Consider the following 27,822-nt stretch of genomic DNA (forward strand, 5'->3'; position numbering starts at 1 on the left):
AATGACGTTATTCTTGTAAATTTTAAAATATAATGCTATCTGATGAATTGAGCTCTCTTGACTTAGTTTGTTTCACTAGTGTAAATGTACAATGTACTGTACATGTATTTTTTGCAGCCTCTTAACTCTTTCCCATATACAACATGTTCTGTCATGTTTTATCGAAAAAAATGAATATACAAGAAAATGTCATACACATGATTATTTCCAATTAGGACTAGTTAGAATTCCAACAAAAACTCCATCACTTGTCAAGAATAGAAATGACTACATTCCATTTCATTGGACTTTTAAACAAATAGATTACTATGTCTAAAGTCAATTTTAAAAAGCCTATTTTGGATCTCAAACTACATCATTTTCTACCTATATTTCCTACTAAAACATACGCAGACGACAACATTCCTCCCACAACATGAGCAGGCAGGCATCACCTTAATGTTAAAAAAATAAATAAATAAAAACACCTTAATGACTTCAACCTTTGCCTACAACCAAAGCAAAAATCTGGTTATATGACTTTCTGCCAGCCTTCAAATCAAAACACGTAGACTGCCATTCAAATTAGAATTTCCTCCAACTCAAAAGGCGCATTTCCCAAAAACATTCTTTGTGTCAATCCCAACGCCATCAAAGATTTAAACTGTTGCAAAGCCCCAAAATGCGGAAGATTGAAGCGTCTCATTCACAAAGCTCCCCCCAAAAAAGGGCTTTTTTGTGTGTTTACAACGCTGGCACTTTTTGACAGCCACCAATCATCGCTAGACTTCCTGGTGTCACACGCACTTAGAGAAACACAAAGAGGGAAATGTCAAGCCTCAAATGATTTTCCTCCTGCCTACCTTGTTTGAATGTGTGTGTGTTTATGTACGAGTGTGTGTGTGTTGTGTGTGTGTAAAGACCACATGCGAAGGGTTGCCACGGGCGACATCCGTGGGTCCGTATGGAGTTTCCTGGTCTGTGATGGGTTTTCCAGGGCCGCTGTCTAAGACACAAAACTTAAAAGTTGGAGGGAAAATGAAGACAGGATTAGTGATTGGCGGCTTAAAAAAAAACTATCTTGATTTTGTCAGCCAACTCATTGACGACTATTGGATTAGAAATGTATTTAGTATTTGGATAGGTGATTTGTTTAGAAATGTTGAGCTCAAATGTGTGGCAATCTTTGGGGAAATAACATTTTTACTTAACAAAATAAATAAATATTCACTTTTTATAATGTTTTCTCAATTGTTCATTTATAGTTTGGGAATTAGTAATGTCATCTAGAGGGAAATGTAAATTAATAAGTTATTTTTTAAACTGAAAACTTGAAGGAAAACCTAAATAGCTTTTAAATGTTTATAAAAAACTTACAAGTTTGACCCCTGTGATCTACACAATTTGCTGCAGGCTTTTGAGTTTAGAGTGACCCAATATTTTTGAAAATACAATGTAAATATGTTTTTCTTTTAAAATAAAAAAAAGAACCTGGCAACAAGCATCATGGCACAAATCTTCAAAGCCAAACCTTTAAGAAGCTGACTGTCAATCTATCAACAAAAAAAAGAGAATTAGACAGTGTATTTGAATAAAAGCACATATTTTAAGTCAACTAGCTCAATGCCAATACAACAGGAAACTATCTATGCGGCACGGTTACATTTTTTATCGTCTGCAAAAATAATCATTCCAAGTAAGCAGGCTGACTACTTATTTAATAATTATTTATTTGCAATTCAATTCAATTGTTCAAGTTGAGTGAACTGCATGTTTTCTACATGTATTACACTGCCCTCCAGTGGCTGAAAGGGGCATGACAATAATACTCTAATATTTTTTTCTCTAAATTCAATGCTTTTAAAGTACATAAAATGTCTATACACAATTCTTTTTAAATGCCGTAGTTATGGTAAAATGCATTTAAACCACTTTGTAAATTAGTCTTAAATCTGTAATAAAACAGGAGCTCTCGTATAATGACAATTAAACCATTGCACTATTAAAAAAAAGTTAAATTCTTAATATTCTTAAAATATATATGTGAACGCATTGACTTAAAAGTAGCAACAACGAGGGTGAGATAAGACATGCTGCCCTCTAGAGGCGAGTAACAAGACTGCAACCACCAGTAAAAAGGTTCATATTTTCATTGTAGTTAAGCTATAATAAAAGAAAAGGTTCCTCATTCATCTTTTTTTAATCAATAACCTATTCAGGCATCAACAAAAACATACACAAACAATATTATTTCATTCTAATAACGGCGAAAAATGTACAAAAGCCAGTTTCATGCTATCGTGATAAAATCTCTTACTTCCCTGCTTCATATCAATATCCCCATTGCAACAAAACATGTCAACAGAAATAAATACAAAGGCATTAGCACAAAAAAACAAAAAAATGCACCGGAACCTTAGCACATTTGAAATGATTTAAAATCCAATATGGATCACACACCATCTATTTCTCATCCTCATTTCATATTTGCGTTGACAATCAGCACAAGAAATATTTAGAAGGATAGCTGTCTTACCGCCATCTCGTACAAAAGCCACACGCCGTCCAATCGGGTGTCACGCCTCCTTTTTGTTGCCCCACGACAACAGTTTGGCCATGGAAGATTTTTTCTTGGACTTATCTTTTTTCACACCTAGAGGGCGACATTTTTTTCTCCGTCAGGTTTGTTAACACCTTTAACAACGTGTTCGTTCATTAAATTAACTCCTTTATATATATATTATCCTCAATCTATTAAAACAGTGTGTTTATATGAATATTTCATCTTGAATTTGTCATTTGAAATGTGGGAGATGCTTACTAAAGTTCTCCAACAACTTGTCCAGCTGCTGGTCCTCTTCTTCTTCTCTGATGGAAGAAAACAGGAAGCTCAAAGACCAAAGTGTACTATAAACGCGTCCAATTTTTGACCAGACCGGACTGGAACGTCCATTTTTCAAAAAGCGCACCTGAGCCTGTCCTCGTCCAGACCTTCGACGATGGCGTTGCGGTCGTTGACGATCTCCATGAGTTTGCTCATCAGTTCTTCTTCTCGCTTGCGTTCCGACGGCGTTTTCAGGTAATCTGTCGATCGGCAGCGGCGCATTTTCAAACGTCGGCTGCCGATTTGGAGCAAAAAAACAAAAGACGTTGGTCCGTTACCTGCTTTTTCCATCAGCTTTCGGAGTTCCTGCTCGACGCTGGGCTGCTCCTCCTCCAGGTCTTGGGTTTTCCCACTGGAGAAAGAAAAAAATGGCCGCCATACGCTCAGTGACGGGTCGGGGACGTCCGTGGCCGACGTCCGGCCCACGCCGCTTACACGTAGACTAGCTCGGACTCCCTCCGCATGGCCACTTGCTTGTTCCGGATCAAGGTGAACCACTCCACCATGAGCTCGTCCATGACGGAGTCATCTTGGCCCTCTGAGTCAAAATAACGGGAAGATCAGTCACGGAATTTGAACCAAATCTATCTCGTCAAAAAAACCGAAACATTTAAACAGGGGTGTGTTGACTTTTCTTCCCACGTACGAACCGTCTTCGCTGCGACGGAGTTTGGCTTCCAGCGCCACGCCTCTCTTCTCCCATTGGTCGAGCTGATCTTCGATCTCCGTCAACTCCTTCAAGATGACCTCTTTGGGGATGAAGTCCGGTCTCGTCTGCACGTCAAAAATACGATTTAAAAACCACCTGACGATGAACAATCGTCATCGTTTTCCCATTCAAAATACCTTGACGACTTTATCCGCCGACGTGGTTGTGGTCTTGGCCCCGTTCGGACCTGAGGAAGAGAACAAAGACAATCCAGTCAAAGGAATTTGGGGGGCATTCGAGACTATGTTTTAAGACCCACCTTGAGATGAAGAAGGTTTCACAGGCCTTAGCAACACCTCCGTTACTAAATGGGAGGCGCCGGGGTTGTTGTTGGTCCGTACTTGAGGGGAGGTTTGCGAGGGGTCGGCAGATCTAAATGAATTGATTGTAAGGACTTATAATAAAGAAAGGCTTGTAGTACAATTGAGAGCTGAAATCCATAGAGGTGGACAGCAAATATTCTACCAAAGAAATAGGGGAAAATGTTGTTACCAACAAAGAAGCCTTACTTGGATTCTTTGGAGACAGGTTTGAGCATGGACCTCCAGTCTGCGGGGGTTTCCTTCTCTGTTTACGCAGAGAACAAATACATCAGCCATGGATTTATTTCACTTCAAATTGATGTCAACATTCTGATTTTTTGGGGGGGTGGAAATGGGAAGGTAGTCAAGACGTCCGTCACCTGACGTGTTGGGCGACGGGACGGGCGTCGAGCCTCTTTCTGGAGTTCTGCTTCGGATTGGGCTGGGCTCCAAACGTGGAAGCTTCAAATCCGAGAAGATGGACGGGTTGACTTTGAGCCGCAATCTTCCCCTGCCACTTTCCGCCTCCTTCTTTCCCCCTTCCACCTCCTTCTTTCCCTCTCCCGCCTCCTTCTTTCCCTCTCCCGCCTCCTTCTTTCCCCATCCCGTCTTCTTCTTTCTCCCTTCCGCCTCCTTCTTTCCCCCTTCCACCTCCTTCTTTCCCTCTCCCGCCTCCTTGTTTCCCCATCCCGTCGTCTTCTTTCCCCCTTCCGTCTCCTTCTTTCCCCCTTCCGTCTCCTTCTTTGCCCCTTCCGCCTCCTTCTTTCCCCCTTCCGTCTCCTTCTTTCCCCCTCCCGCCTCCTTCTTTCCCCCTCCCGCCTCCTTCTTTCCCCATGCTGTCTTCTTTCCCCCTTCCATCTCCTTCTTTCCCCCTTCGGCCTCCTTTCCCCCTCCCACCTCCTTCTTTCCCCCTCCCACCTCCTTCTTTCCCCCTCCCACCTCCTTCTTTCCCCCTCCCACCTCCTTCTTTCCCCCTCCCACCTCCTTCTTTCCCCCTACCTCCTCCTTCTTTCCCCCTACCTCCTCCATCTTTCCCCATCGCACCTCCTTCTTTTCCCCTTCCGCATCCTTCTTTCCCCATCCCACCTCCATCTTTCCCCATCCCACCTCCTTTCCACCTCCCGCCGCCTCCTTCTTGCCACTTTGGACCTGCAAAGTGCTGAAGTAGAAAAGACGAAGGAATGTTAGTGATTGAAGACAATACGCATGACGTCGCTCGGGTCCTTACGCATCACTTTTCTTGGACACGTCCGACTTTGGTGTAGGCTTGCTGGTATTGCTTTCCTCCTTATTGGTTTTCAAGAGAGCTTTCCACCCACTAACTTCAAAAGGTCCGTGCTTTTTCGTACCTGCTTTGCTTTCGTCCAAATTCTCCTTTGGCTGATTTTTGCCGGCTTTAATATTTCCATTTCCAAGATGACCGACTTCACCGTCTCCGTGTTTCCTCTGGCTTTCTTTGTCTTCCCCAGTGTTAGACCAATTTTCAACAACATTTCCAGGTAGGCGTTGAGCTCCTTGGAGTTCCTCGGTCGGGGGAGTGGACTTGAAAGCCGTCGAGATGCTGTCTGATGTGGTCTTTGTTGCGGGTTTGGTATCGCCGCTTTCTGCCTGGAAGAACTTGAGCTTAGACTGGATGGTCTTGGCCGCGTTGGCGGAGGCGCGGGGCGCGGCAACGGGTTTGGGGGCCGGCGCGGTGACGGTCATGTCGTGAGGCGGCGGTCGCTTAGAGACGGGAGCGGTCGGTTTGTCCGCGAGGGGCGTGCTGGGCTTTAAAGCGGCTCGTTGTGGAGAAGGAGATTTGCCGGAAATGGGACTGCGTTTCCGGACTGGCGATGAGGGGGCCACCCTGGGCGGGGCCACCCTAGGCGGGACCACCCTGGGCGGAGCCACGGGTGTCACCGTGTCGATTTTGAGCAAGCCTGCTGGAGGAAGAACGCTGGGTGGAGTGTCTCTCAGGAGGGAACTTGCTTTTGGTGGATCTAGTAACCTAGGCGACACAGTGTTTGGATGTAATATTAGACACACCTGTACAGAGTCTTCTTACAACATAACCACATTTTTTTAAAATGATTAAAATGGCACACAATTTTTAGTTCCTGCTTCTGTATCTTAGAATTGTGGGAAATGTAGGATCCTTAATATGTTGTATCGGCAAATAAAGTGTTTTACTTCTGCTCATTTAAATCCATCTAAGTCTGCTGTCTCTTAATGACTCATTATTTTGATTGGGAGGAATTGTGGGAAAGGTCGTTTTCTAAACAGCTATTTCCAAGCTAGCATCATATTAACTCATCAAGTACTTAAGTATATACACCTCTGCTAAAATAAAAAAATAAATTAAATCAACAATTCAAAAGGAGCTGTTCTCAAAGTCATCATAAAATTGTTTGTGATTGACAATAATAATTTATATGTTTTGTAATGATTAATTTGGATTTTCTTCCCCCTCAAATTATCATCCTCAAACCTTTAAGAAAAAATAAAACATCACTCTGTATTAACTTTTTAAATTGACCTAAAATAAATGACATTTCCCACAATATTCCACTTTATTGGAATTGCGGTACCACCTTTCAAGTTATTTTCTCACTGAATATTGGTTAACTTATTGACCGCCATTAACGGGGGGGTGACGTCTAATCCATTTGGATTGGGAGGGCTGCCAGCGACCATTCGCCGTCAATGACAGCCAAATAATAATGTACGAAAAGTGATTTAAATGACTCTACTTGGTGACAACTTATTTAAGCACGTGTGTCTTTAAAAGGCGGGGCTTAACTTACTTTGCACAGTTCCTGTGATACAGCTTCCCAGCCACTAAATACCGCTGCACCAGATGAACGTGGTTATTGCAGGACGCACACTTGTTACTCAGAGTTCCCGTCGGATGACCTTTCGACCCCGAAAACCCCTGAAAAAGGAGAACTTGGATTCATTTCCCTCTTTTTGAATACGCGCTCATTTAGTCACGGTCTGTACTTGCGTCGTCGTCCTCGGCTGTCTCGGGTTAGGCGAGGGCGCCGTGATATTGAACGTAGGGGGAGGATGGTTCTCCTTCGACGGCTTGAACACTTTGGAGACCACCGGGGCGTTCTCCTTCCCGGACGGTCCGGCGGGAATTGGTTCGGCGGGACGTTTGACGGCCGCCACGCCACCGACTGGAGAAGAAAATGGAGTCGTTTCGCGACGGCGATCGGTAAAGGGAGTCGTCAAGACTACGGCGCTACTCACTCGGGGAGCGCCCGTGGAAGTAGTTGTAGTACTGCGAGACGTATGTGAGGATACTGAGGCGGTCCGGAACTTTGAGGGCCACCATGTCCTCCGCGTCCAAAAGCGCGGGAATTCCCAGTTGCTCCTCGGCTACTTTGAAGGCCTGGGGGGACAAAAAAATGTGTATAAGAAGTCACATTTTGCTGTTTTGGGAAAAATATTGGACATTTTATGACATCATAGGACCCCCCAAAAAATGCTTTGGAAAGTCGAGCCGCCATAAGACAAACAAGAACCCGCACCAAACGAAAACCTGCACCGTGCCGTGAATCATTGATGAAAAGCATGGAGAGCAAGTTGTAAAAAGTGATAAGTCCGCCATGACAGTTGGCACACTTCTGTTGCGGACAAGAGGGAAATGTGTCACTCCCGCAGTCCAACGAGATCCGGGAAGAAACAGGAAGAATGCAGATAAGAAGCCAACACGGTTTTTGCAAGACAAGTCTGAACAATTAATCTTCCTTTATGAAAAGAGTGCTCCAGCCTTCTTACATTTCTCTCTTCCAATAACGTCCTAATAGGTTAAAATATGTAGTTGTGTCAAAGTACTCTTACCAGGTTGTTGTTTTCATAGACGTTTTCTTTCTTCAAGGAGTCAAAGTTGCTGCAAGGAGGGGAAAAAACATTAGGAAATATTTATGAACTTCCTCATTTGTCAATTGTGAAGACAAAATGCACCTCACTGAATCATGCGCAAACACCTTGTGACAATGACGCCATTGAAATTCCTACATTGAATCCTTACGGTCTCACGTTATGAGAATATTTATAGTAGGATGAGTCATGCAAAGCCATGTTTTGGGCTTTTTCCCTTTCACAACTTTGGGGATATGTTGAGACAAGCTCTTGGGATGACTTACATAATATCAACACATCTTTCTGCTTTTCACATACACACAAATACCTCATTAAAATTCCCCCGTTTCCCATTCAAGACTAAAGTTTCGGCCAATGAGGAGTTCCCCATGGTTCCTTACTTAGCCCAATGCTATTTTAGTTTTTAAATATGAATATGGATTATGCAGTGGGTAGCCAATGTGTGACAAGTAGGCGGGGCAATCTGGAATTGTTGCCTTTGATTTCCTAAAATTTGTCTGGCTTTACAAATATCCGACAATGGCTATTTGTTTACTTCCTGGAAATACTATTGTCTTTCGGTGGCATTTTTCTCAACTGTCACACAACAGAAATAAAAATAGCATGCCTAATATGAAAACAAATATTTGTTATTCATGTTTATCCTCACGAGGGTCTACTAATTATGGGCAGTAAGCGGGCTATCAGTTTTTTGGTAACATTGGCTAATTCGAGCAATTCCAGGTCAAAATGGATTGGACGTCGATCACAGTCAACGGCAGAGGAACGTGACCATTAAATACTAGATCCTAACTACAAACACATTTTTTTTTAAAAGGATTTCAATGTTAATCATTTTGTTAGCTGACAAAAATCACAACCTAATTGTGGGAACAACAAAAAAAGCCCAATTCAATGGCAACTAGCTCTTGTTTTAAAACAAGACAGGTATTTTTGTTTTCTCATATAAAAATGCAAACTAATAACATAAAAACGCTTTGAGTAATTGTGCCACATCATCAAAATTAGTACTATGCAGAGTTCCCAATTTTGCACTTTATAATTCTTCTGCTTCACTCTTTTACCCACACAAAGTACTTCTACTCAAGTACAAAGACCGAGTACTTTCCACAAACAACAACTTCTTAGCTTCTATGGTTCCTAAAGTCGACAAAACAAGTCTCGAGTTCCAAGTTGTACTCACATGAGGTCCGGTCTGTGTTTGTGAATGATGGCGCAGAACGCCAAGCCGTCCCGGAACGACGTAGTCATGTTACTGACGGCCACATCCCGGTATCCGTCACACTGGACCCGGCACCACTGCTGGAGAGCCTTTATCGCCGCCATCCCGCCGAGCTCGCTGGCTCCTCCACGAACTCCTTCGCCACGGCGGTGGCGGTTTATCACCTCCCCGGCCTAGCCTCGCGGAGTTTGTCGACTCCCACGACGGAACTTTTCAGGTCCACGCTGGGGTTTAGCTCCCGGTGCACGAAGTAGCGTGATGTTCACCCCTCGAAAGTTCGACGACGAAGTGATCACAGCGAGGTAGACACCTGTGGAAGCTCAGGAGGCGGGGCTTGCGGGCGCATGCGCAAAGGTTTTTTCCTCTCTTTTTTTAAAGCTATGAACCGTGTAGTATACATTTGATTACTGTGCAGTGCAAAGGAATTTCTAATACATATATCCATCGTTTAAAAGGCAAAATCTCCCCCAAACTACCCAATTCGCAACATTTTCCTACTTTTGTAAGGTCTTTAAATGGTATTTCATGAATTAACAAATTGTTAGAAAGGCATCCAAGACCTAGAACCGATAGTTCAAATGAATTTGACGTCCATCACTGTCAAGGGCAGTTAATTATTTAACACATTTGCACACATCTGTGCCTTGAAAATGAAAGCTGTGTGGTTAAATACAAAAGCAATTTTCTTTGTCAAACTTCAAGTCAAGACACTGCACCAGCGGATTTGTAAACAAACCATAAAGCACTTTTTCTTAATAGCATTTCCCCTTTAAAGTCTGCGGTTTCATTAAAACAAAAAAAAGGATTGGGCGCAACCATCATTTTGCAGCGTAACGTGATTTGCAAATGCAAATGTCAGAACAATTTGAAAAAATATATATAAGTACTTCAATTAACACTCATTAATTGTATTTTACGTGCGTGGGAACAGACTGGCCTAACCACATTTTTAAAACACGCCTATTTCAAAAGTATAAAACAACACGTGTTCATTGTCCGTATTGTAATGCACTACCACGGAAATTGGGTACACCAAAGAGCAGCCATACCCCCCGAATGTTAGTATATAATATTCAACAGTAATAGGTGGTTAAAAAGGTGTGGTTGTTCCTTTGTTCTCAATCCGCCGGTCCTGTCAATCAGATGGGTGTGTCAGAATCACCCGATACTTACACCCACACTAAAGCCGACAAGAACACCGCCTAGATGCAAGTACTACTAAAGCAACCTGATGTTTTTTGCAAATTACCTTCTGAAATGATCCGTATCCAGTAATAAAATGTGCATCTACTTCATATTTCCCAGTAAATTGAATTCCAGTAAATATTCTGAGTAGTAGTGGTTGATTCTTATTACAAATCTGCATATTTTCTGTCTGAAATGTTATTTAAAACATTTCCAATCAAGAAAATATGAAAAAAAATTATGGCCACAAGAAGAAAAGTCCATACGCGTGTTTGTGTTAAACCTCAAAACCACAAAACTCCACAAAAAGAGCATTCCAGAAGAAGAAAAAGAGAAAATCTCTTTTTAAGAACCCCCAAACAGTGTCTGATGCCTGCCTGCACTTGGTGCACCAGAACACAAGCGTCGTAGGCCGAAAGCCCTCCACAAACAAAATAGCTAATCCTCCCGAATCCCGACAGGAAATGCTCTTGTCAAAGAGCAGAATTCTTTCGGAGTGACCCCCGCTGCTCATTTCTTTCTCTCTCCAGGCCACCCGCCCCCTTAAAAGGGATGAATGAGTGATTTATGACTCATCTGGAATGGGTTAGCTTGCGAACTAACTGGCCCTTTTAAAGCCTTGCAGGCGTGGGCTTATCATCCACTGAAAAAAAGGGATGGAGAAAGAAAAGTTGGCTCAACAAACAAAACAAAAAAAAACAAGAAAGAAATGCTGCCATCCAGTGGACATAATGTGAATCACAAGTGAAACAAACCCTCTTGTTCACATACTTTAATTACGGCGCTAGTTTAGACCAGCGAGAAAGGCCAAGGTGATATTTTGAAAATAATATCAGGCAGCAAGTAGCATCTGGACAACAAAATGCTAATGAAATCACAAGGCACATTTGTCCATCTCACAAAAGATTGCAAAAGTACAAGCATTCACAGTTATTCTTGTTATTGCACATCAAGTTTTGCCTTTGGGATTATGAGGCCAACCTCCATAAAAAAACACCTAGACCCTACTGAACATGCATTTATGGCCACTTGTCCACAAAGAAATGCATAATCTACACTCATAATTCTATTTAACTAAAGTTGCTATTCCGATGGAGGCTTTTTATCGATAATACTTCACCCCAAGAGATCAATTCATTCCCAGAAAATAGTTGATTTTGGAATTCTACCACTCATCAGGGGTCTATTCTTTCCTTCTCGGCGTACAAAATATAATTTAAAAATAGATCTCGAAAAATAAACTCTTGCCAAGAACGTGCACGCACTATTAAAAAAAAAAAAGTCCTTCTCCAAGGTTACAGTGCACTTGGATGAAGCCGTTCTCAATTCAGTCATCAAAACAAATAATATTCTAACGAAAAATTGTACTGAAATTAAAATGTGACGGTCTCTTGGGCTTACTTGATGATTATCAGCAGGTACTGAAGAACACAAAAGTAACGGTGGGAGGCCTCACATCCAACTGATGGTGAAGTTCTGACTGAGTTTAAGGCCCAGATTTTCTACCGATAAAACCTGCAAAGACAGAAAGGCAGTCAATCAAAAGCAGTAAATGAGATAAAAGGCACAAATAATGCCTAGTATATGTGAGGAAGGTGTTTCAAAGTATTAAGTATGCAAATTAGGATATAAAATAATGCAAAAATCTATTTTGTGACGTCATTTTTACTCATGTTTACGCTTGAGTATTAATGATGATAAAGGGCTGGGAATCTTGGCAACTCAAATTTGATTGGCTAAAATAACACCAGCGTTGCTAAAAATATATCATTTCAATTTTAACTTGAAAAAAGGTTTGTTTTAGAATGTGAGACAGAAAATTAAAAAGGGTAAATCTTCGAAATTCCTACTTTTTTTTAAATAACAAAAAATAAACTGTAAAAAAAATCTGTAATGTAAAAAAGACAAAAAGGTCATTGATTTTGAATGTAGAAGAAAAATAAATCAGTGATTTTTGGAGTCCTCAACGAATGTTATTTTCGCCAGAGACATGAAATCGTCGTCACATATGATTTATTTTGGCCGACTACGCAAAACGACATGTCGTGCCAGACCTGCCCACCGGGCGTCGTGTTTGTGTCCATGCTTTAAAGGCATTTCTCACCTGGTTGCTCATGTAGGCAAATACGGCATCTTTGGAGTTAACCTGCACCTTGCTGGGCTTCTCCTTCACCCCGTAGAAGGACGCCGACTGCACCGTGATGTACGTGGCCTCCAAGTGGTTGCGGAGCACCTGCGAGGTCATCGTTTGCTACCAAACCAAAAAAAAAAAGTCAGATCTGTTTGTAAACATGACATAAATCCCTTAACGCTCATTTTCTTCTGTCACCTGTCCCACATTGAAGACGATGTAAGCATAGCGGCCGTTCTCGAAGGTATCCAAGCTCTCACCGTCATCCCAGAACAAATCGCCGCGGGCCGTGCCGTTCTCGGAAAGCGCGGAAACCAGGTGAAGTGGCTGCCCGCTGCTCACCCATAAGGTCAGATTGGGAGTCTGTCCATCAAACGCAAAGTAATACAGTCATACCTCTACTTACGAATATCTCCAGGTACGAACATTTCAGGTTATTACATTTTTTATATGCTAATGAGTGACTCGAGATACGAAAAAGATCCAAGTTCCGAAATCCCCCAAAACTAAATGCATTTCCTTATCCGTTATTTTATGTTAAAAATATTGTCACGGATCACTTTTGAACATCGCTACCCTCTATTGGACTCTCATTTCATCACTCTCATTCTATCCCATAATGATTCTCTCTTCCACCTTGGCTAAATGCTCCCCTTATTAATGACTGCAATTCCCCCTACTAAGCAATTAAAAACCGTACAAATGCAACGCGGCACATATTTCTCTCTTGCCTCCATCTGGCGGACAAACACGAGTATTATTACATCCCCCATAATAACGGCCGCGGAGGGAATTATTTCAACGGTGCAGGGCACATTTTCATATTCTTCATTTATTTTAAGACATTAATAAATAATTTCCTTATAATTTTCTCTCATTTTTGTGTGTTTCCTTATATCTTTCATACAAAATTGGGACACTAACTAATTTTAAAAGGTTTAGTTGGTAGATGTGTGAGGACCGTGGAACAAATTACATATAAAGTACACCTCTACTTACGAAAGTTAGGAAAACAAGTTCTGGAACCAATTAATTTTGTAAGTATAGGTCTGACTGTACCCGTATAATATCCAACCTCTTCATTTTCAGTAGATGGCATGGAGATTACCTGCGTGGGGATAACGGAGCCTTCCCTCAAATGCAGGTTTATCTTATCGAGAGGGGCGGAGAGTCGAATTTCTTCACCCGTGCTGTTGATGGAGTCACCCTCGGGTGGAAGGCAAGTCGGCAGATGTGTGAGAATGCCGCAATATTTGGACTGTCGGACAGTGAGATCTTACTTACTGTGTAGTAGTCGTACCACAGGCCTTGTGGGAAATAGCCCTCCACGGAATCCACTTGAGGGGTTAACACTGGAGTGATCAGGAGACTCCTCCCCCAGAGGAACTGCTTGTCAATATTGTACGTTTTGATGTCGTTAGGAAATCTGTGGAGAACAGTGTTTTTATTATTATTTTATTTTTTTATACTTTTTACTCATTGGCTGCCATTGTGGCGGGACTAGACGTCCAATCCATTTTGAATGGGAGGGCTGAATGAACAAACAGTCAAAATAAATTGGATTTCTATGGTTATTAATGGCATGCAATGAGTTAAAACTAGGGAAAAAACATTTAATGTTACTTAAAGACATACCCAGTATCAATAACTAAGTTGTATTAATATTGTATTGAACAATGTAGTTATAAAATAAATACAATAATGATTCTTTTTTCCTTTTTTTAATATTATAATGATAATTGCTAATATTTACATTTTTAAATGCCCAAAAATAGCGTCTTGGCCTAAAAAAAAAAGTGTTGGGTAGATAAAAAAATGCATTTTATCTAATAAATATCTAAAAATAATCACTTTTGAATAGCTGTTCACTATAACAAATACTGGCCCGGAAAGGGTTAACATGCACCCCAAAAAAATGCATTTGTATTTTTCACTTACTCGAACATGAGTGGCCGAGCGACAGTGTGCGCCTTTGCGTGTGCGTGATGGAAGAGCGTGTAGAGGAATGGAAAGAGCGAATAGCGCAGCAGCAGAGCTTTCTTCATGGCGCCATTGGCCGATGGGCTGAAGGCGGTTGGGTCTTGGCCCTACAGAACAAAAACAATCGGAATTTTAAGGCAGAAACGCAAAGAAATTTGACATTATATCGAATGGCTCGCTAACGAGTGGTTAGCTTGTGGGCCTCACTGTGTGGAGTTAGCATGTTCTCCACGGGCTTGCCTCTGTGGGTTTTCTCCGAGTACTCCGGTTTCCTCCCACATCCCAAAAATATTCATGCTAGGCTAATTTAGCGCTCTAAATTGCCCCTAGCTACGATCGCTTGTCCTTTGTCGCCTTGTCCGTGCGATTGGGTCGCCACCAATTCGGGTCGTCCCCGCCCCGTAGTTAGCTGGGATCGGCTCCAGCACCCCGAAACGACCCTTGCGAGGACAAGCAGTTTGCAAAAATAAACGAATGGCATGTCTGGTGGCGTTCTCGGATTTCAACCTTCATGTCGATGGCGTTGTGGTTGCGGCTGAAGGGGTAAAAGGCGCCCAACTGCGTCCAGCGAATACACAGCTCCTCCTCCGATTGCCCGCTGAAGCCGCAAATGTCAGCGCCCACCAACGGGATGCCGAGGAGGTTAAAAGTCAAAATTCCTGAAATGAGTGAAAAAAAATGAATCCAGTTATTGAATCCGCGTGTGGAAAAATCACAGTTTCATAAGACCTACTTACCGGCTATGGAGGTTTTAAGATCCTCCCACAGGCTCCTGTTGTCTCCCAGCCAATGGCCAGTGTACATGCCCTGACTGGGGAAGGTGGAACGAGAGATCACGAAAGGTCGTTTCCCCAAGATCCTGCTCAGGGCGCTGGAGAGGAAAGAAAATGGCGGATGAAAAGGTGAGAACAACAAGTGGACACAAAGGCGATTTCCTTCATTTCCTGACTTTGCAGAAGCCCTTCCTTCCATGAGTCCGTAAAGGCTGTGAAGGTTGTAATGGCTGGATTGCTTCTGCTGCGCCGACGCGCACAGCGTTTTGGCTCGCAGCAAGCCTCCCAACACTCCTGAAAGGTTAGACAGGTAGACATTTTGGAACAGGTGTCACAGTCATTTTGTGAGGCCAAGGAAAGTAAACGATGAGTGCCAATTATCTGATTTATGATCAAATTCAAATAAAGATTGGAGTATATTTCCTGTGTTTCCCCCTTTCAAATCAATAATTGTAGAAGTTTTGTCCTCATTTGTTAATTAATTTGTATCATTTACTTTACAAGATGTTGGCATCCAGTTCTGACCTCCATTTTGTTTTAAAGACCTCTAAATGAGTTCTTCTGCACAAGTTGTGTTTACATAAGAGCCTAAAAAATGCATTGTCTTCAGTGCTGGCAACATTGTAAACCTGTTCTACTTTTGTCGTAACTTTAGAATGTATTCTTGATCCTATTTCTTATTTATTATGATAATTACATGAAAAAGATTGCCGTAATCTTCAACGAAAATAACAAAAACGTGACAACCAACTTGGGGATGGTTGTTACAAAGCGTTGGTGTCTTTGATGACAAATCGCTGTAAAAAGTTGAACTAAAAAATCAAAAAGGAGGTCAAATCTAACCCAAGATTTCAATAAAAAAATAAAATTCAAGTTATTTTAAGAAATTCAAGAAAAATAACACAAATAAACCATAATATTTTTCCAGTTTTTTTTCCTTACCTGGCATGTACGGAGGATTATCCAGATTATTCAAAGGGCAGCCATTAGTGGAGCCATCTACGAAATTTGATGGTTCGTTCATGTCCTAAACAAAATTACGGTGAAATAAGGTGGAAGCTATGCACCAAAAATCATAAAAATAGTCTAAAATGCCAGCCAAAAAGCAAGCAAATTGTAATTCCTCATATTCAAAACACTTACAATCCATAATCCGTCAAACTCCACCTCATCGTGAAATGTCTTCAGATTTTCATACCACCATTCATGAGTGACATTATCAGAAAAATCGGGATACGCCGTTAGCCCTGGCCACACCTGAGGGTTGAAAAAAAGTTTAGTTTCCTAGACATAGCACCCCCAAGCACGCATGCTCATCATTCTCACCTTCCCGATCAGTGTTTTTCCTTCCGTGTCTTTGATGAAAACGCCTCTCTGGAGTCCTTCGTCGTAGGGTCGGTAGGTTCCTTCGGTCTGGTCGCTGCTGATGCCGACATCCTGGCGGGAAAGTCGGTCAGACGTGGCCGATGAAAAACACGTGGAAGGGGCGGGGCTCTTACGATGATCATCACGTAGTGTTGGTGGTGAGCGTGCAAGTCCTTCACCATGTCGGGCAAAGTGGCGAAGTTTGCCTGGTCGTAAGTGAAGTCAAGACTTCGTTCCATGTAGTCGATGTCGTTCCACTGGACATCCTTGGGAACATTTTGAAAGCAGAACGGGGAAATTTTAAAACATTCTATCAGATATATCGCAAGGCTAGAGCTCTTTGATCGAGTCATGGCTTTTTGTATCAATGAGGTGCACAGCAATTAATGGATAGATCATTAGAAATGCGGTTACCTTTAAAAAAAAATGACATATTAGCCGCCTCCGCATATAAGCCGTACCCTTAAAATTGCCTTAAAATCGTTGAATTTGACAATTTCTCGAGTATAAGCCGGGGCAGCTGAATCACAATTTTCACCTCCATATTTATGGTTTTATTAGAGAATGCAAATGTGTTACTTTGAAGGGAAAATCTTGAGAAAAATAATTGCATGTGGTATTTCTTAGATGTAGTGCCCCTTTTTCCAACAGCATGCTGGCGGCCATCTTGGGTAGGGCAGTGGTTGGAACCCTCAATTCAGTCATCATTTTTTTTTGTTACAAATACGGCATATATGCGAGAAAATACTGTATATGATGGAAATTGACAATAAAATGATGTTATGAGGATGGAGGGTCACCTATGCTCTGACCTACCTGAGGTATGCCATCGTTTCTCATGCGCTTGACCAGGTCCCAGGTGGAGTTGCTGGATTTAGAACCCCAGCGACACAAGTGGTAGCCCAAAGCCCAATAGATGGGCATGGCCGGATGACCTTAGGACAATGGTCAATTTTGTCATCTGTGTCATGTGTATATAGCTGCTTGAGAGTCAAATACCTATGACGTCCAGATATTGTTCAATCACAGTTCCGGGTTCGGGACCGAGGAAGACGTAAAAGTCGAGGATTCCGCCGATTGTGCGCCAGGTGAGGGCTGGTCCAGGTTGCAGTACCACATCTGGAAGAAAGGAAATGAGAAAAGGGTAAAGATATCCATCTGAAGGAATACAGTAATCCCTCGATTATCGCATTCAGTACGATGCAATTTTTTCCGCTATTAATTCTTTTAAAAAACAACATTTTTCCCCCCAAAGTTCATAAAAATGCGAAAATCCACGCTGAAACTCATTAGCGGAAGCTACTCTTGCTACTAGGACTAAGCACATTAACCGCGATATTTGAGGGATAATTGTACATTCAATGGTTAAGCAGTGATCCAATCAAATGGATCGAAAGGGAAAGCACGAACATTAACCAACATATTTTAAATGTGACATTTAGTTTCAAAAAAATGCTTTTCATTCAAAGATGTGAAATGTTTCAGCAAGAAAAAAGTGCCCGTTTCTACAGCATCATGCTGGCGGCCATCTTGGGTAGGGCAATGGTTGGAAACCAGATCTTAAAAAGTACACAGTACGCATTTTGGATTTGGACCCCATCAAAATTAAGACTCAAAATAGACCAAAATGAAAATTTGCAGCGCGATAGTATGGAAGATGTTATTTTATAACGAGCGGGAGCCATTTTGAAATTCAAAAATGTTAATTACTGACCCATTGCGTTGCTGTTAAGGAGGAAGAATCCATGTGCATTCTTCTCCTCCTCCTTTGCGAGGTAAAAGGGATGAACTCCATAGAGGTTCGTTTTTTCCTAAAATGTAAAAATAGCGCATTGGTAAAGTGTTTTCCAAATCCTCGCGACACATCTGTTGAGGACGCAGATTTCACATCACCATAGGAGGCACATCTCTGGCCCACATGGTCAGAGTGTTCCACTGGAAATCGTGCAGGAAGTTGGCGCGGTGCTCCCCCAACCCGTAGATGAATTGGCTGGCCAAAGAGGTGGAAAACTGCAGGAACTGGTCGGCGTAAAGGAGAGGAGCCACGGTGGTGTTCAGGCTAAAAAGTTGACAAAACATATACCTTACTTACTTTTGGGTCACTTTCGATGAATTTTTGGGCATTCCTTGGACACATATAGGAGCTTAGGTCACTTCCTATAACTTTTTGGATTTTCTGGGACACCTATGAGCTTGGGTCAATTCCTATGATTTTTTGGGGCATTTTTGGGACACTTTTTAGGAGGTTGGGTCACTTCCTATGAATTTCTGGGCATTTCTGGGACACTTTTCTAGAGCTGGGGTCAATTCCAATGCATTTTTGGGCATTTCTGGGACACTTTCTATGAGCTTGGGTCAAATCCTATGAATTTTTGGGCGTTTCTGGGACACTTTTTAGGAGCTTGGGTCACTTCCTATGACATTGTGAGCATTTTTGGGACACATTATATGAGTTTGGGTCAATTCCTATAATTTTTTGGTCATTTCTGGGATACTTTTTATGTGATTGGGTCAAATCCTATAATTTTTGGGCAATTCTGGGACACTTTCTATGCGCTTACTATGACTTTGGAGCATTTCTGGGAGACTTATTAGGATCTTGGGTCACTTCCAGCCTAGCGGCAGCATTTTTATTCAAGAGGTAGTAGACAAAAACATGTTAATAAAAAAGCCCGGGGGCTTTTTGGCCCCTCTTTGGGAGCTGTTCAATTTGGCCCATGCTTGTAAAAGTGCACGACTTACAGCACAGCTCCGGTCGAGTTCCTCCTCACGATAAGACCGAACGGGTCCTCGGAGAGCTCCACGGCGTAGTCGGGACGTTCCGCTTTCTTGGTGACGGTGGGCACGGAAATGGGGACCTCATAGCGAGAATTTGAAGGGTCTGTGATCTGGTTTTAGGGTTAAGCAGAACAGATTTTTCTAAGAACAAGCATACAAGCACTGAAAAAAGCAACTTCTAATTGCAATTCTATGAATACTATTTGCAGAGTGTGTGCTATGCTAGTTAGTAAGTTCTTACTAACTGTGTATGAATAATACTCATTAAATCAATTTTCAGTTCATACATTCTCACGCTTGAATGACGCTATCCACACATTAGCTTCATGTGACAGCTAGCTTAATGTTTTCTTACAAGCTGTGTCTTATTTATGCTCTTTCTGGTGGTGTTGTCATGTCATGTAGTACAAAAAAACTTATCCTCGTGCATCTTAATTGTTGTTTTGTTGCACCTAAAAAAAAAATTCTTAAAAACCTGATCTTTTTCCACATGATTGCGACCTAAAAAAATGACGTAATCGGATCGGGGCCCTTTCTGAGCATAACATCTACAATGGCAATTCTGATTTCCAAACGATAGAGCATACCCTGACACGTAGCCTCGTGTCCGTCTCGTAACGGACGTCCAACTCCAGCGTCATGACATCGGCAGGGTAGTGAGTCTTCACGTCTTTGACGAGCGTGGCTTTTTGCCCCAAACCGGTCTCCTCGACCGACTTGATGGAGTAGGATGGGAAACCCGGAGGATAAAAACACCAAGGGATACCGCCGTTACGTCCTGTTGGCGCAGCCCCGGAAGTGACAAAGCAACAGTTCCTGGCTTCGCACATCTCTCTGGTCACCACCACCTCTCTCTCCGGGTAACAGTCGAAGCGCCACGCCTCCGGGATGAGAGTGCAAGACTCCCGGAAGCGAGAAAACGCCTCCGAGACGTTGGCTTTGGAGCTCGCTGGCGGCGGGTGGCTGTGCGGTTGCAGGTTGGCGGGGCGGTGAAGCCAGAACATGGAGCCCACCAACCAGCCAGCGCAGAGGAGCACCAGCAGGCCGCCGATCGTCAGCAGACCCGTGGTGACCGAGCACGGCATACGACGGGGAAGCAAAGACGCTCCTTCGGTCTGCGCCAACTTTGGACAAAAACAACATTGGGAAGTGAACGTCAATTGATTTCAAGGTCGTGACTTCCTTCCATTCCGCACGTATTACAAATACGTCAACTTTATTGACTCACCGGGTCGTCCTCCTCATCGACGAAGTGATTGACTTCAGATAACTGCACATCTTCGGGGTGCATGAGTTTGTACGACACCATGATGCCGCCGCCGCGTGTGCGTCTGAGATAGCATGAAGGACAAAGTGCAATGAATTATATGTTGCAGGTCGGACTGTTTTCAGGTGGAGATGTCATAAAAGCACATGCTTACTAATTTTGCACCAGTAAGAAATAAAACAAGTTAAGTTATACAATATAAGGCCCAATTTATTTTTACTGGGAAGACTATGAATGTGAATTTTGTCCCTCCCATTCAAAATGGATTGGACGACTTGGGTGGTAATTTAATATTTGGACGGTTAAAGCCTGCTTTTTTTAAACTTAACATTTCGTTATCCAGACATTCCAGTGATATTGCAAATACAAATTGTCAAACAAGTAAGGCAAACGAAAAACAAAAGGCTTCTTGACTACAATTTTTAAAAAGGGGTTCAATTAAAGATAACTTTTTTCTCCGTTATCGAATAGCAAATTCGCATTTTGCATAATTAAATATATTTCCCTTTCATGTATAGATATGGCAGTGTGGTGACGGTATATTTTCAGAGGGTTTGTCACAATTGTCACGATTAAAACATTTTTTTGCTCACAGTTGCTTTGGAAAAGTTGGATAAATACGCCATGCGGTTTTATAATAACACTATTTCATCTATTTAGCCTAACCGAAAGTCCGTTTAAACCGTCCTAATAATCAACTTTATCACGTAAACAATTATACTTACTGGATGATAACGCGGAATACAACGGCAATCACGTGAAATGTTACATAAAGACGTGACCGTTCCTAATTGCAAAACTGTCTTTAACTTCTCTTTTTCTGCATTGTGAACTATCACTTTTTAAACTAAAAAGTTAGCCTGAATGTTATCCCAATTGTCACATAGGCGGTGATGTCGTGTCATTAAAAGTAACATTATTACGACGCCGATAGCCTGTCACGAGCTAGTCATCAATAGCTTAGCAGCAGTTAGCACAACCTGTGAAATGAATTTGAAAATGCGCTTACCTTAATATTAAGCAAACAAACCAGGCCACCGGCTAGTGAAAAACATGACCACGGGACCATAAACACGTTTGCAAAATGCTAATGTAGCATGTGGCGATGTTTATAACCGTGGTGCATTCAAAGACGTCGTAAAAGCGACAACTTCTGGTCAAGAATCCTCCCATCGTTCAAGCGACAACATCCGGTCAAGAATCCTCCCATTTACAAACATTTCTCGCTTTTCATCCCAAATATGAGCTACTACTTATTCTTAGCGTCATTAGCGATAACAATCTTGCAAGTGTATTTTCTACTTATGATTCCATGTCACGAATTCGGAAAAAGTACATCTATAACGTTTCTTTTTGCAATTGTTGGGTGACGTGTCGCATTCAGGAACTGTGACGAAATGAATCAAATTGACTGTACAATTCGAAAAACTTTAAATTTGGGATTAAGCATAAAACATTGGATTAAATAGTGAATCATTTTATTTTCATGGTTCAATTAAGTTAAAACTCAAAATCAGCCTTAGCGTTTGGGTTAAACAAGTTGAACCAGATATTTGATTAACACACCATAACAATTAAAAATTGTACACCAAGGCAAAACGGTTTTAGGCATAAACAAGATAAAAACGATCATTTTGCTTTCCTTATCTGTACTGTAGTTCCATTTGCTAGCGTTCTTAAAAACATTAGCTAACATAGAGCGTAGCAAATACTGCATGAAAGGACATCATTCTAAATTCTCATATTTGAATGTAAGGATAAATAACAGTGATGTTCACTAGACTTCTACTAGTGTTCATAATGCTTATTTCAACTTTAGGAGTACATTAAAGCTACTGAGGGATATACTCACAGAGATACGACGTCCAAACTGTTCCACAAAGCGCCACACTTGGTGCAAGTTTTGTTCCAACCCGTCAATAAGACATTTTTTTTGTTAGCTGCCAGCCTCTCCCATGTTCAAATGGATTAAACCAGGGGTCAGCAACTCCGGTCCTCGAGTACCCCTAGCCAGCCTCCTCAAACCAAACCAGAATCCAAACAGTAGACTTCTGGCATGGCTTGCTGATTAGTTGATCATTTGATTCAGGTGTGGTCAGGGAGGGAGATAAGGAAAGGAGACCGGATCAGGGCACTTCTCGGACCGGAGTCGGTCACCCTCGCCTTAAACCGACTCCTCGGGTACGAGGGCAGAGGTTACACAAATAGCTCGTCTATATTTTTGACAGTTATACACATTTCGGCTCGGGAGCCATTGTCGGATAGGTCGTCGTCGCCCGGGCTGAAACCGGACCGGAGCAGTTGGTGTTTGCGCTTGTGCAGCCTGAGGCTCTGCGATCGGCTGAATCCGCGTCCGCACAGGTCGCAGCTGTACGGCCTCTCGCCCGTGTGCAGCCTCAAGTGGTTCTTGAGGCTGGAGGAGCGCGTGAAGGTCTTGTCGCACTCGGGGCAGTTGAGCTTGTCCCCGAAGTGGGTCTTCTCGTGCTCCCGCAAGCGTCCCGACTGGTTGAAGCTGCGCTGGCACAGTGAGCAGTGGTAGGGTTTCTCGCCCGTGTGCGTCAGCCGGTGGCGGTTCATGGCGCCCGAGTGGGCGAAGCACTTGCCGCACTCCGGGCAGGCGAAGGGCTTCTCTCCCGTGTGGACCTTCTGGTGGCCCTTGAGCTGACCCTTCTGGGTGAACTGCTTCCCGCACAAGGCGCACTGGTAGGGTTTCTCGCCCGAGTGGATGCGCATGTGGATTTGGAGGGCCGACATCTTGTGGCAGTCTCGGCCGCACAGGCCGCAGCAGTACGAGCTGGTCGCCTTGCCGTTGCGCCGCCGATCCTTGGCCGCCGGGGACGTCGGCGGGGGGGCTTTCTCACCGTTTGATGTGAGGCCGCCATCTAAATGATATACATACGCACTTGTTTTTGTTTTTAAAGTGTTACTTTTTTATATATACCGTATTTTCACGACTATAAGGCGCACTTAAGTCTTACATTTTCTCCAAAATAGACAGGGCGCCTTATAATCCAGTGTGCTTTATATATGGCAAAAAAATTAAAATGTCATTCATTGAGGGTTGCCTTATAGTCGTGAAAATACGGTAAATAAAATGGTGTTTAGCATTACGTATTAGCATTAAGCTAGTGGATGCTTGAAAAATGAAATGCATATTGTACATTACTGCACAATAAGTGTAATTGCTTTAGAATTGACCTCCGCAATCACTGGACTCTTTAAAATGTGTTCAAGTTTTCATCTGGTCAATTAAACATGACCATTAAAATCGACAATTTTCCAGACTTTCAATCGCAAACTCAACCAGCCCTAGTGTACATATTATTGTATTGTAATCGAATTAAGTCCTTCAAATCAAATTAAATCAAGGCAGATTTTGTATGATCGTCAAATATATTTTTGCCCAAAGAATTCATATTATACCGTCGAGAAATTAGCTATACACAACCAGCGCTGGGCAGAAATGTGCTTACTGTTGATAACATGGTTATCGTTCTCTTCTTTCTTCATCAGAGGTCCAATTTTGTCCTGAGAAGGACATTCTGGAGCTGACGTTTCTTCTGAGGAAAACATATCAAAACAGCATATGAGTTGAAATCTCAATATTAATGATCTTGAGATATCATGTATCAAGTCCATATACCGCACAAAGCTTTTTCCTCCTCTTCCTCTTTCACAACGACACTAACATGCGGAGCGGAAAGTTCCTTTTCATGCTCGTTTGGGTTATTTTCAGGGTCGGACGCTGGAGCACAGTGGATGTCCTCCGAGAGAGAAGCGGGTGAAGAAGAGGAGGACGTGGACGAGGCTTTTAGTTCCGATATCTAAAATGAAAAGAAACAGATTATATGTAATGGCTCATTTTTTTTGCAAATATCTCACTTCCCAAAACAATCTGTCCTATCAGAAAATAAGTCATCACCTGCTTTTAAGGACTACAGAAGTAGGAATATTGGGGCAAGTATTTTTTTTTTTAAACAAAAATGTTAAAGATAAACTTATGAGTTTGGGGTGTTTATTGCATTAAAGCATGCCACATATGGCTCCTGAGCCATAGGTTCACTACCCCTGCATGGAATATGTGTAGATACCAATCGCTGTATATATGGAAACATTATTAGCATTTGTTTTAAACAGTTATAAAATAAATAAATATCAAGACGTTTTTTGGACTTTTTTTCCGAGGCAACGTCAATTTTTCCCCATATGCGACATTTAACATTTTTTATTATTTTTTAAATGATGCATGCATGGTAAACCTTAATTTCCACTGCCCAGGATATGAAAGACATTTTTTCACCTCAGCGCCGATATTCTCGCCCTCCCGTTCTTCCTCCGGCGACGCCCCGGCCGAGCTTTGTCCGACGTCGGCCGCGTTCCTGCCCTGCACGCACGACTTCCTGTGATTCCTCAAAGTCCCGGCCAGCGAAAACTGCCGCCCGCAGTCGACGCAGGAGTACGGCTTCTCCCCCGTGTGGATGCGCGTGTGCCTGCGCAGCTCGCCCGGCGCCACGAAGGACTTGTCGCACTGCGCGCAGGTGTACGGCTTCTCTCCGGTGTGCGTCCGCATGTGCGTGGTCAGCGTCCACTGCTGCGCGAAGGTCTTGCCGCAGTCGGCGCAGTGGTACGGCGTGATGCCGGTGTGCAGGCGCTCGTGGCGCACCAGCGTGCCCGACAGGGCGAAGCGCTTGTCGCAGAAAGTGCAGCGGTAGGGGCGCTCGCCCGTGTGAGTCCTCTGGTGGTCCCGGAGCTCGGCGGCCGAGTTGCAGCTCTTCTCGCAGTCCGAGCACGGGAACTTCTTCCTGATGAAGCCGGCCACCGCTTCGGAATGCATGGCGTCCAGGTGCGTCTTGAGGTGCCAGTGGCGAGAGAAGCTCTTCAGGCATACGCTGCAGCCGTACGGACGCTCGCCCGTGTGCGTCCGCCGGTGGAGCCGGAGCTCGCCCTGGCTGGCGAAGCGCTTCTCGCAGAAGGTGCACGGGAAGGGCTTCTCCCCCGTGTGGACCCGCTCGTGGATCATCAGCAGACCCTTCTCGGGGAACCTCTTCTGGCACACGGCGCACGGGAAGGGCCGCTCCCCCGAATGCGTGCGCAGGTGGCGCTGGAGTTTGGAGGCATAGGGGAAGTCTTTGCCGCAAACCGAGCAGCTGTGGAACGAGGCCGGCTTATCCTTTTCGCTCGGGCCCGACCCCCTGGACGGGCTTTCGGCGGGCTCTCCTGAGGAGACAAAAATCATACAAAAAAAACGAACACGCTCATAGCGTCAAAGCCAAGTGACCACAATGGGATTGCAGAGTTCTAGTTGCTCCAGAGTTGCTCCTCCTCCACTGCAAGATTTTGTACAAAAAAATCCAACACATCAACAAGGGCTGGTTCTAGAGGTGACTGTGTAGTTCCCTTCAAAAAGAGTCTCCCGGCTCTGAACCTCTTGGCCAATCATCTTAAAGCCTGGCTGTTGGACGAACAAAATTGCCATCACAACGCTGTCTTAAACTGTGCTACGTACGTGTGTGTATGTTTCTAGTATGTGTCATTGTTTATCCTCAACCTACACAAGGGACTAAAGATGGAAATTGGCCCTCGGCTACAATCTTACATATGTTCATTAACATGAATAGATATGTGCGGTCTCTTATTAAATAAATCAAACTCGTACGGAACTGGTTTTAGAGGAGAAATCGAGCGGGTAGGTCATGTGACTTACGGATGTCAGACAAGTCCACTTCTTCTCCATCCGAGTTGATCAGGCAACCGACATCCTGATGTTGCTCCTCTTCGCTCATCATCATCACGGATGACTCAAAGTTCCTGCAACAGACGCACCATATCAACGAATAATATATATATATATATATATATATTTCCTTTTTTGAAAACATGCATTAGATTTCAGGTCTTCAGCTTGTGGTTCTATTCTACATTGATTCATATGCACAAATGGATAGCTTATTTCTAGTTTTCCCCAAGACTTGTGTGTCTTTTGTCTGTCTTGCTACTGCAACCAAGACATTTCCCGAATACGGGATGAAATAAAGTTGTAATCTAATCTTAACCCTTTCATGCACAAACTTCATACTATAAATGGCAGTGAAACAGGATCACTCAATATCTATTCAATCAAACTACAAGAAAGTATAATCCTTTTTGAGATCTTTTTTTTTCATCTAATAAAAAATGTCAATTTTCCCCACACTTTTGTTGTTTTTAAGATTATAGATGCATTTTAGCAGGCCGTTATTCCCAACATAGCTGGATGTCATCCATTGTGAATCTCAAGGACACCAACAGAGAGGATGCTTTGTTCAAAAGGGAGTCTGAATCAAGCCGGGCCTTAACACAAAACAACATTGCAATTTTTAAGATAAAAAGTAACCACAATAAGCAACATAACAAGAAATATCTTACGCTTAATTAGCGTAGCGTTTTACCCTAATGGTTTACTGCAAGCTTTACCCGTTACACTCCACTCCGTTGCCTAGATAGCTTAGCATTAGCCCACTCAGAGTGTATTTCCAGTTTTTTCCTGGAAAACCGTGTTTTTTCCCACTCGGACAGTAGCAATACTTTACGTAAAACACACGTGAGTAGTAGACACAACGGTGTCATTAATGATATTGTCAGCCGGTTTGCTTGGCGTTCACTTAAATTAGCAATTAGCGGCAGGATTAGCCACGGAGGCTAATGGTTAAAAAGTGCTTTTCTGTTTACGGTAGAATTAAAAGACGCTGAATGGAGATGAACAACAAAGACGGTAACGTTCGTAAATTCGCCTCGTTAACAATAATATAAAAAAGACACCAACCTGAGCCTTAAATGTCTTCCCCCAGGTTACAGAAAAAGTAGACCGCCGATAAAAGGTTTTCTTGAAGGTGCCAAACAATTCTTCTCCTTTCCCACTTCCGGTAGCATAATGATGACGTCGCAAGATAAATGCGTATATTATTTACATTGTTTAACGTTGTTTACTAGTAAAAAAGCGTTTTGTTCAATCAGCCATTGTCGCTTAGCATCGGGGGAGGCACAGGGACTTCCGGTTAAATTTTATTCCTATTACATAATAAAAGCCGAGCAACGTTTTGTTTTATTTTTGAGAATACACTATACAGTGTAAAAAGTTAACACAACTATGAAAATATAAACATGCAGAAATAAATTTAAGTTGATCGCCACTCGGGATGATAAGCAGCTCGGATAATGAATGAATATTTAAAGTGAAAGCAGTTTTATTTAGCTAGCCCAGCGATTCTTACAAGAACAACTTTAACTTCCGGCTTTAAATCACAATAAAAATCGCATTTTTAATTGATTGTGCCTTCGCAAATGAAATTATTTTGTTAATAATTATCTTTCATCCATTCAAATAGAAATCAACTGTATCCA

At 42.8% G+C, this 27,822-nt stretch overlaps 3 protein-coding genes across 8 annotated transcripts; all 3 read right to left on the reverse strand.

Annotated features, from left to right (window-relative positions):
- Nucleotides 1–496: 496 nt before the first annotated feature.
- LOC144077236 (MICAL-like protein 2) lies at nt 497–9,341 on the reverse strand. The gene is made up of 18 exons (XM_077604806.1): nt 8,925–9,341; nt 7,700–7,748; nt 7,106–7,247; nt 6,854–7,032; nt 6,658–6,785; nt 5,103–5,861; nt 4,255–5,033; nt 4,082–4,139; nt 3,832–3,944; nt 3,710–3,759; nt 3,514–3,637; nt 3,299–3,401; nt 3,142–3,215; nt 2,949–3,063; nt 2,801–2,847; nt 2,516–2,632; nt 1,471–1,532; nt 497–998 (listed from the first exon to the last, which is right to left on the reverse strand). The coding sequence occupies exons 1-16, from the start codon at nt 9,065–9,067 to the stop codon at nt 2,556–2,558; spliced, it is 2,940 nt and encodes a 979-aa protein (XP_077460932.1). The 5' UTR covers nt 9,068–9,341; the 3' UTR covers nt 497–998; nt 1,471–1,532; nt 2,516–2,555.
- Nucleotides 9,342–10,905: 1,564 nt separating this feature from the next.
- On the reverse strand, nt 10,906–22,442 carry gaa2 (alpha glucosidase 2). Of its 2 annotated transcripts, none has more exons than XM_077605162.1 (21): nt 22,295–22,442; nt 20,404–20,506; nt 19,763–20,299; nt 19,140–19,285; nt 18,291–18,456; nt 18,112–18,208; nt 17,397–17,516; nt 17,214–17,332; nt 16,532–16,663; nt 16,359–16,469; nt 16,176–16,289; nt 15,975–16,059; nt 15,209–15,326; nt 14,997–15,130; nt 14,767–14,918; nt 14,218–14,366; nt 13,564–13,705; nt 13,388–13,486; nt 12,478–12,642; nt 12,253–12,399; nt 10,906–11,663 (listed from the first exon to the last, which is right to left on the reverse strand). In XM_077605162.1, the coding sequence occupies exons 2-21, from the start codon at nt 20,482–20,484 to the stop codon at nt 11,601–11,603; spliced, it is 2,877 nt and encodes a 958-aa protein (XP_077461288.1). In that variant the 5' UTR covers nt 20,485–20,506; nt 22,295–22,442; the 3' UTR covers nt 10,906–11,600. The 2 variants fall into 2 exon arrangements, with proteins under 2 accessions (XP_077461288.1, XP_077461287.1); XM_077605161.1 differs by lacking the exon at nt 22,295–22,442 and adding an exon at nt 21,452–21,615.
- LOC144077424 (uncharacterized) lies at nt 21,904–27,483 on the reverse strand. Of its 5 annotated transcripts, none has more exons than XM_077605166.1 (6): nt 27,245–27,483; nt 26,147–26,250; nt 24,743–25,659; nt 24,086–24,266; nt 23,916–23,999; nt 21,904–23,324 (listed from the first exon to the last, which is right to left on the reverse strand). In XM_077605166.1, exons 2-6 carry the CDS (start codon nt 26,229–26,231, stop codon nt 22,639–22,641), a joined length of 1,953 nt encoding a protein of 650 aa, XP_077461292.1. In that variant the 5' UTR covers nt 26,232–26,250; nt 27,245–27,483; the 3' UTR covers nt 21,904–22,638. The 5 variants fall into 5 exon arrangements, with proteins under 5 accessions (XP_077461292.1, XP_077461293.1, XP_077461289.1 ...); XM_077605167.1 differs by having other exon boundaries at nt 23,916–24,002; nt 24,743–25,894; nt 27,245–27,482; XM_077605163.1 differs by having other exon boundaries at nt 23,916–24,002; nt 27,245–27,481.
- Nucleotides 27,484–27,822: the final 339 nt, after the last annotated feature.

Source organism: Stigmatopora argus, chromosome 7 (assembly GCF_051989625.1).
Source record: "Stigmatopora argus isolate UIUO_Sarg chromosome 7, RoL_Sarg_1.0, whole genome shotgun sequence".
Lineage (NCBI taxonomy): Eukaryota > Metazoa > Chordata > Actinopteri > Syngnathiformes > Syngnathidae > Stigmatopora > Stigmatopora argus.

Coding starts and splice junctions, on each gene's coding strand:
- LOC144077236 (XM_077604806.1), bottom strand. CDS start 9,067: ATGGCGGCGATAAAGGCTCTCCAGCAGTGGTGCCGGGTCCAGTGTGAC. Junction 3,945..4,081: donor CCTGTCTCCAAAGAATCCAA/GTAAGGCTTCTT, acceptor CAATTCATTTAG/ATCTGCCGACCCCTCGCAAA. Junction 2,848..2,948: donor CTGGACGAGGACAGGCTCAG/GTGCGCTTTTTG, acceptor TTCTTCCATCAG/AGAAGAAGAAGAGGACCAGC.
- gaa2 (XM_077605162.1), bottom strand. CDS start 20,484: ATGGTGTCGTACAAACTCATGCACCCCGAAGATGTGCAGTTATCTGAA. Junction 16,290..16,358: donor GAAAAACACTGATCGGGAAG/GTGAGAATGATG, acceptor TTCAACCCTCAG/GTGTGGCCAGGGCTAACGGC. Junction 14,919..14,996: donor TCTTAAAACCTCCATAGCCG/GTAAGTAGGTCT, acceptor CACTCATTTCAG/GAATTTTGACTTTTAACCTC.
- LOC144077424 (XM_077605163.1), bottom strand. CDS start 26,231: ATGATGATGAGCGAAGAGGAGCAACATCAGGATGTCGGTTGCCTGATC. Junction 24,267..24,742: donor GCGAGAATATCGGCGCTGAG/GTGAAAAAATGT, acceptor TTTTCATTTTAG/ATATCGGAACTAAAAGCCTC. Junction 24,003..24,085: donor GGAGGAAAAAGCTTTGTGCG/GTATATGGACTT, acceptor TGTTTTCCTCAG/AAGAAACGTCAGCTCCAGAA.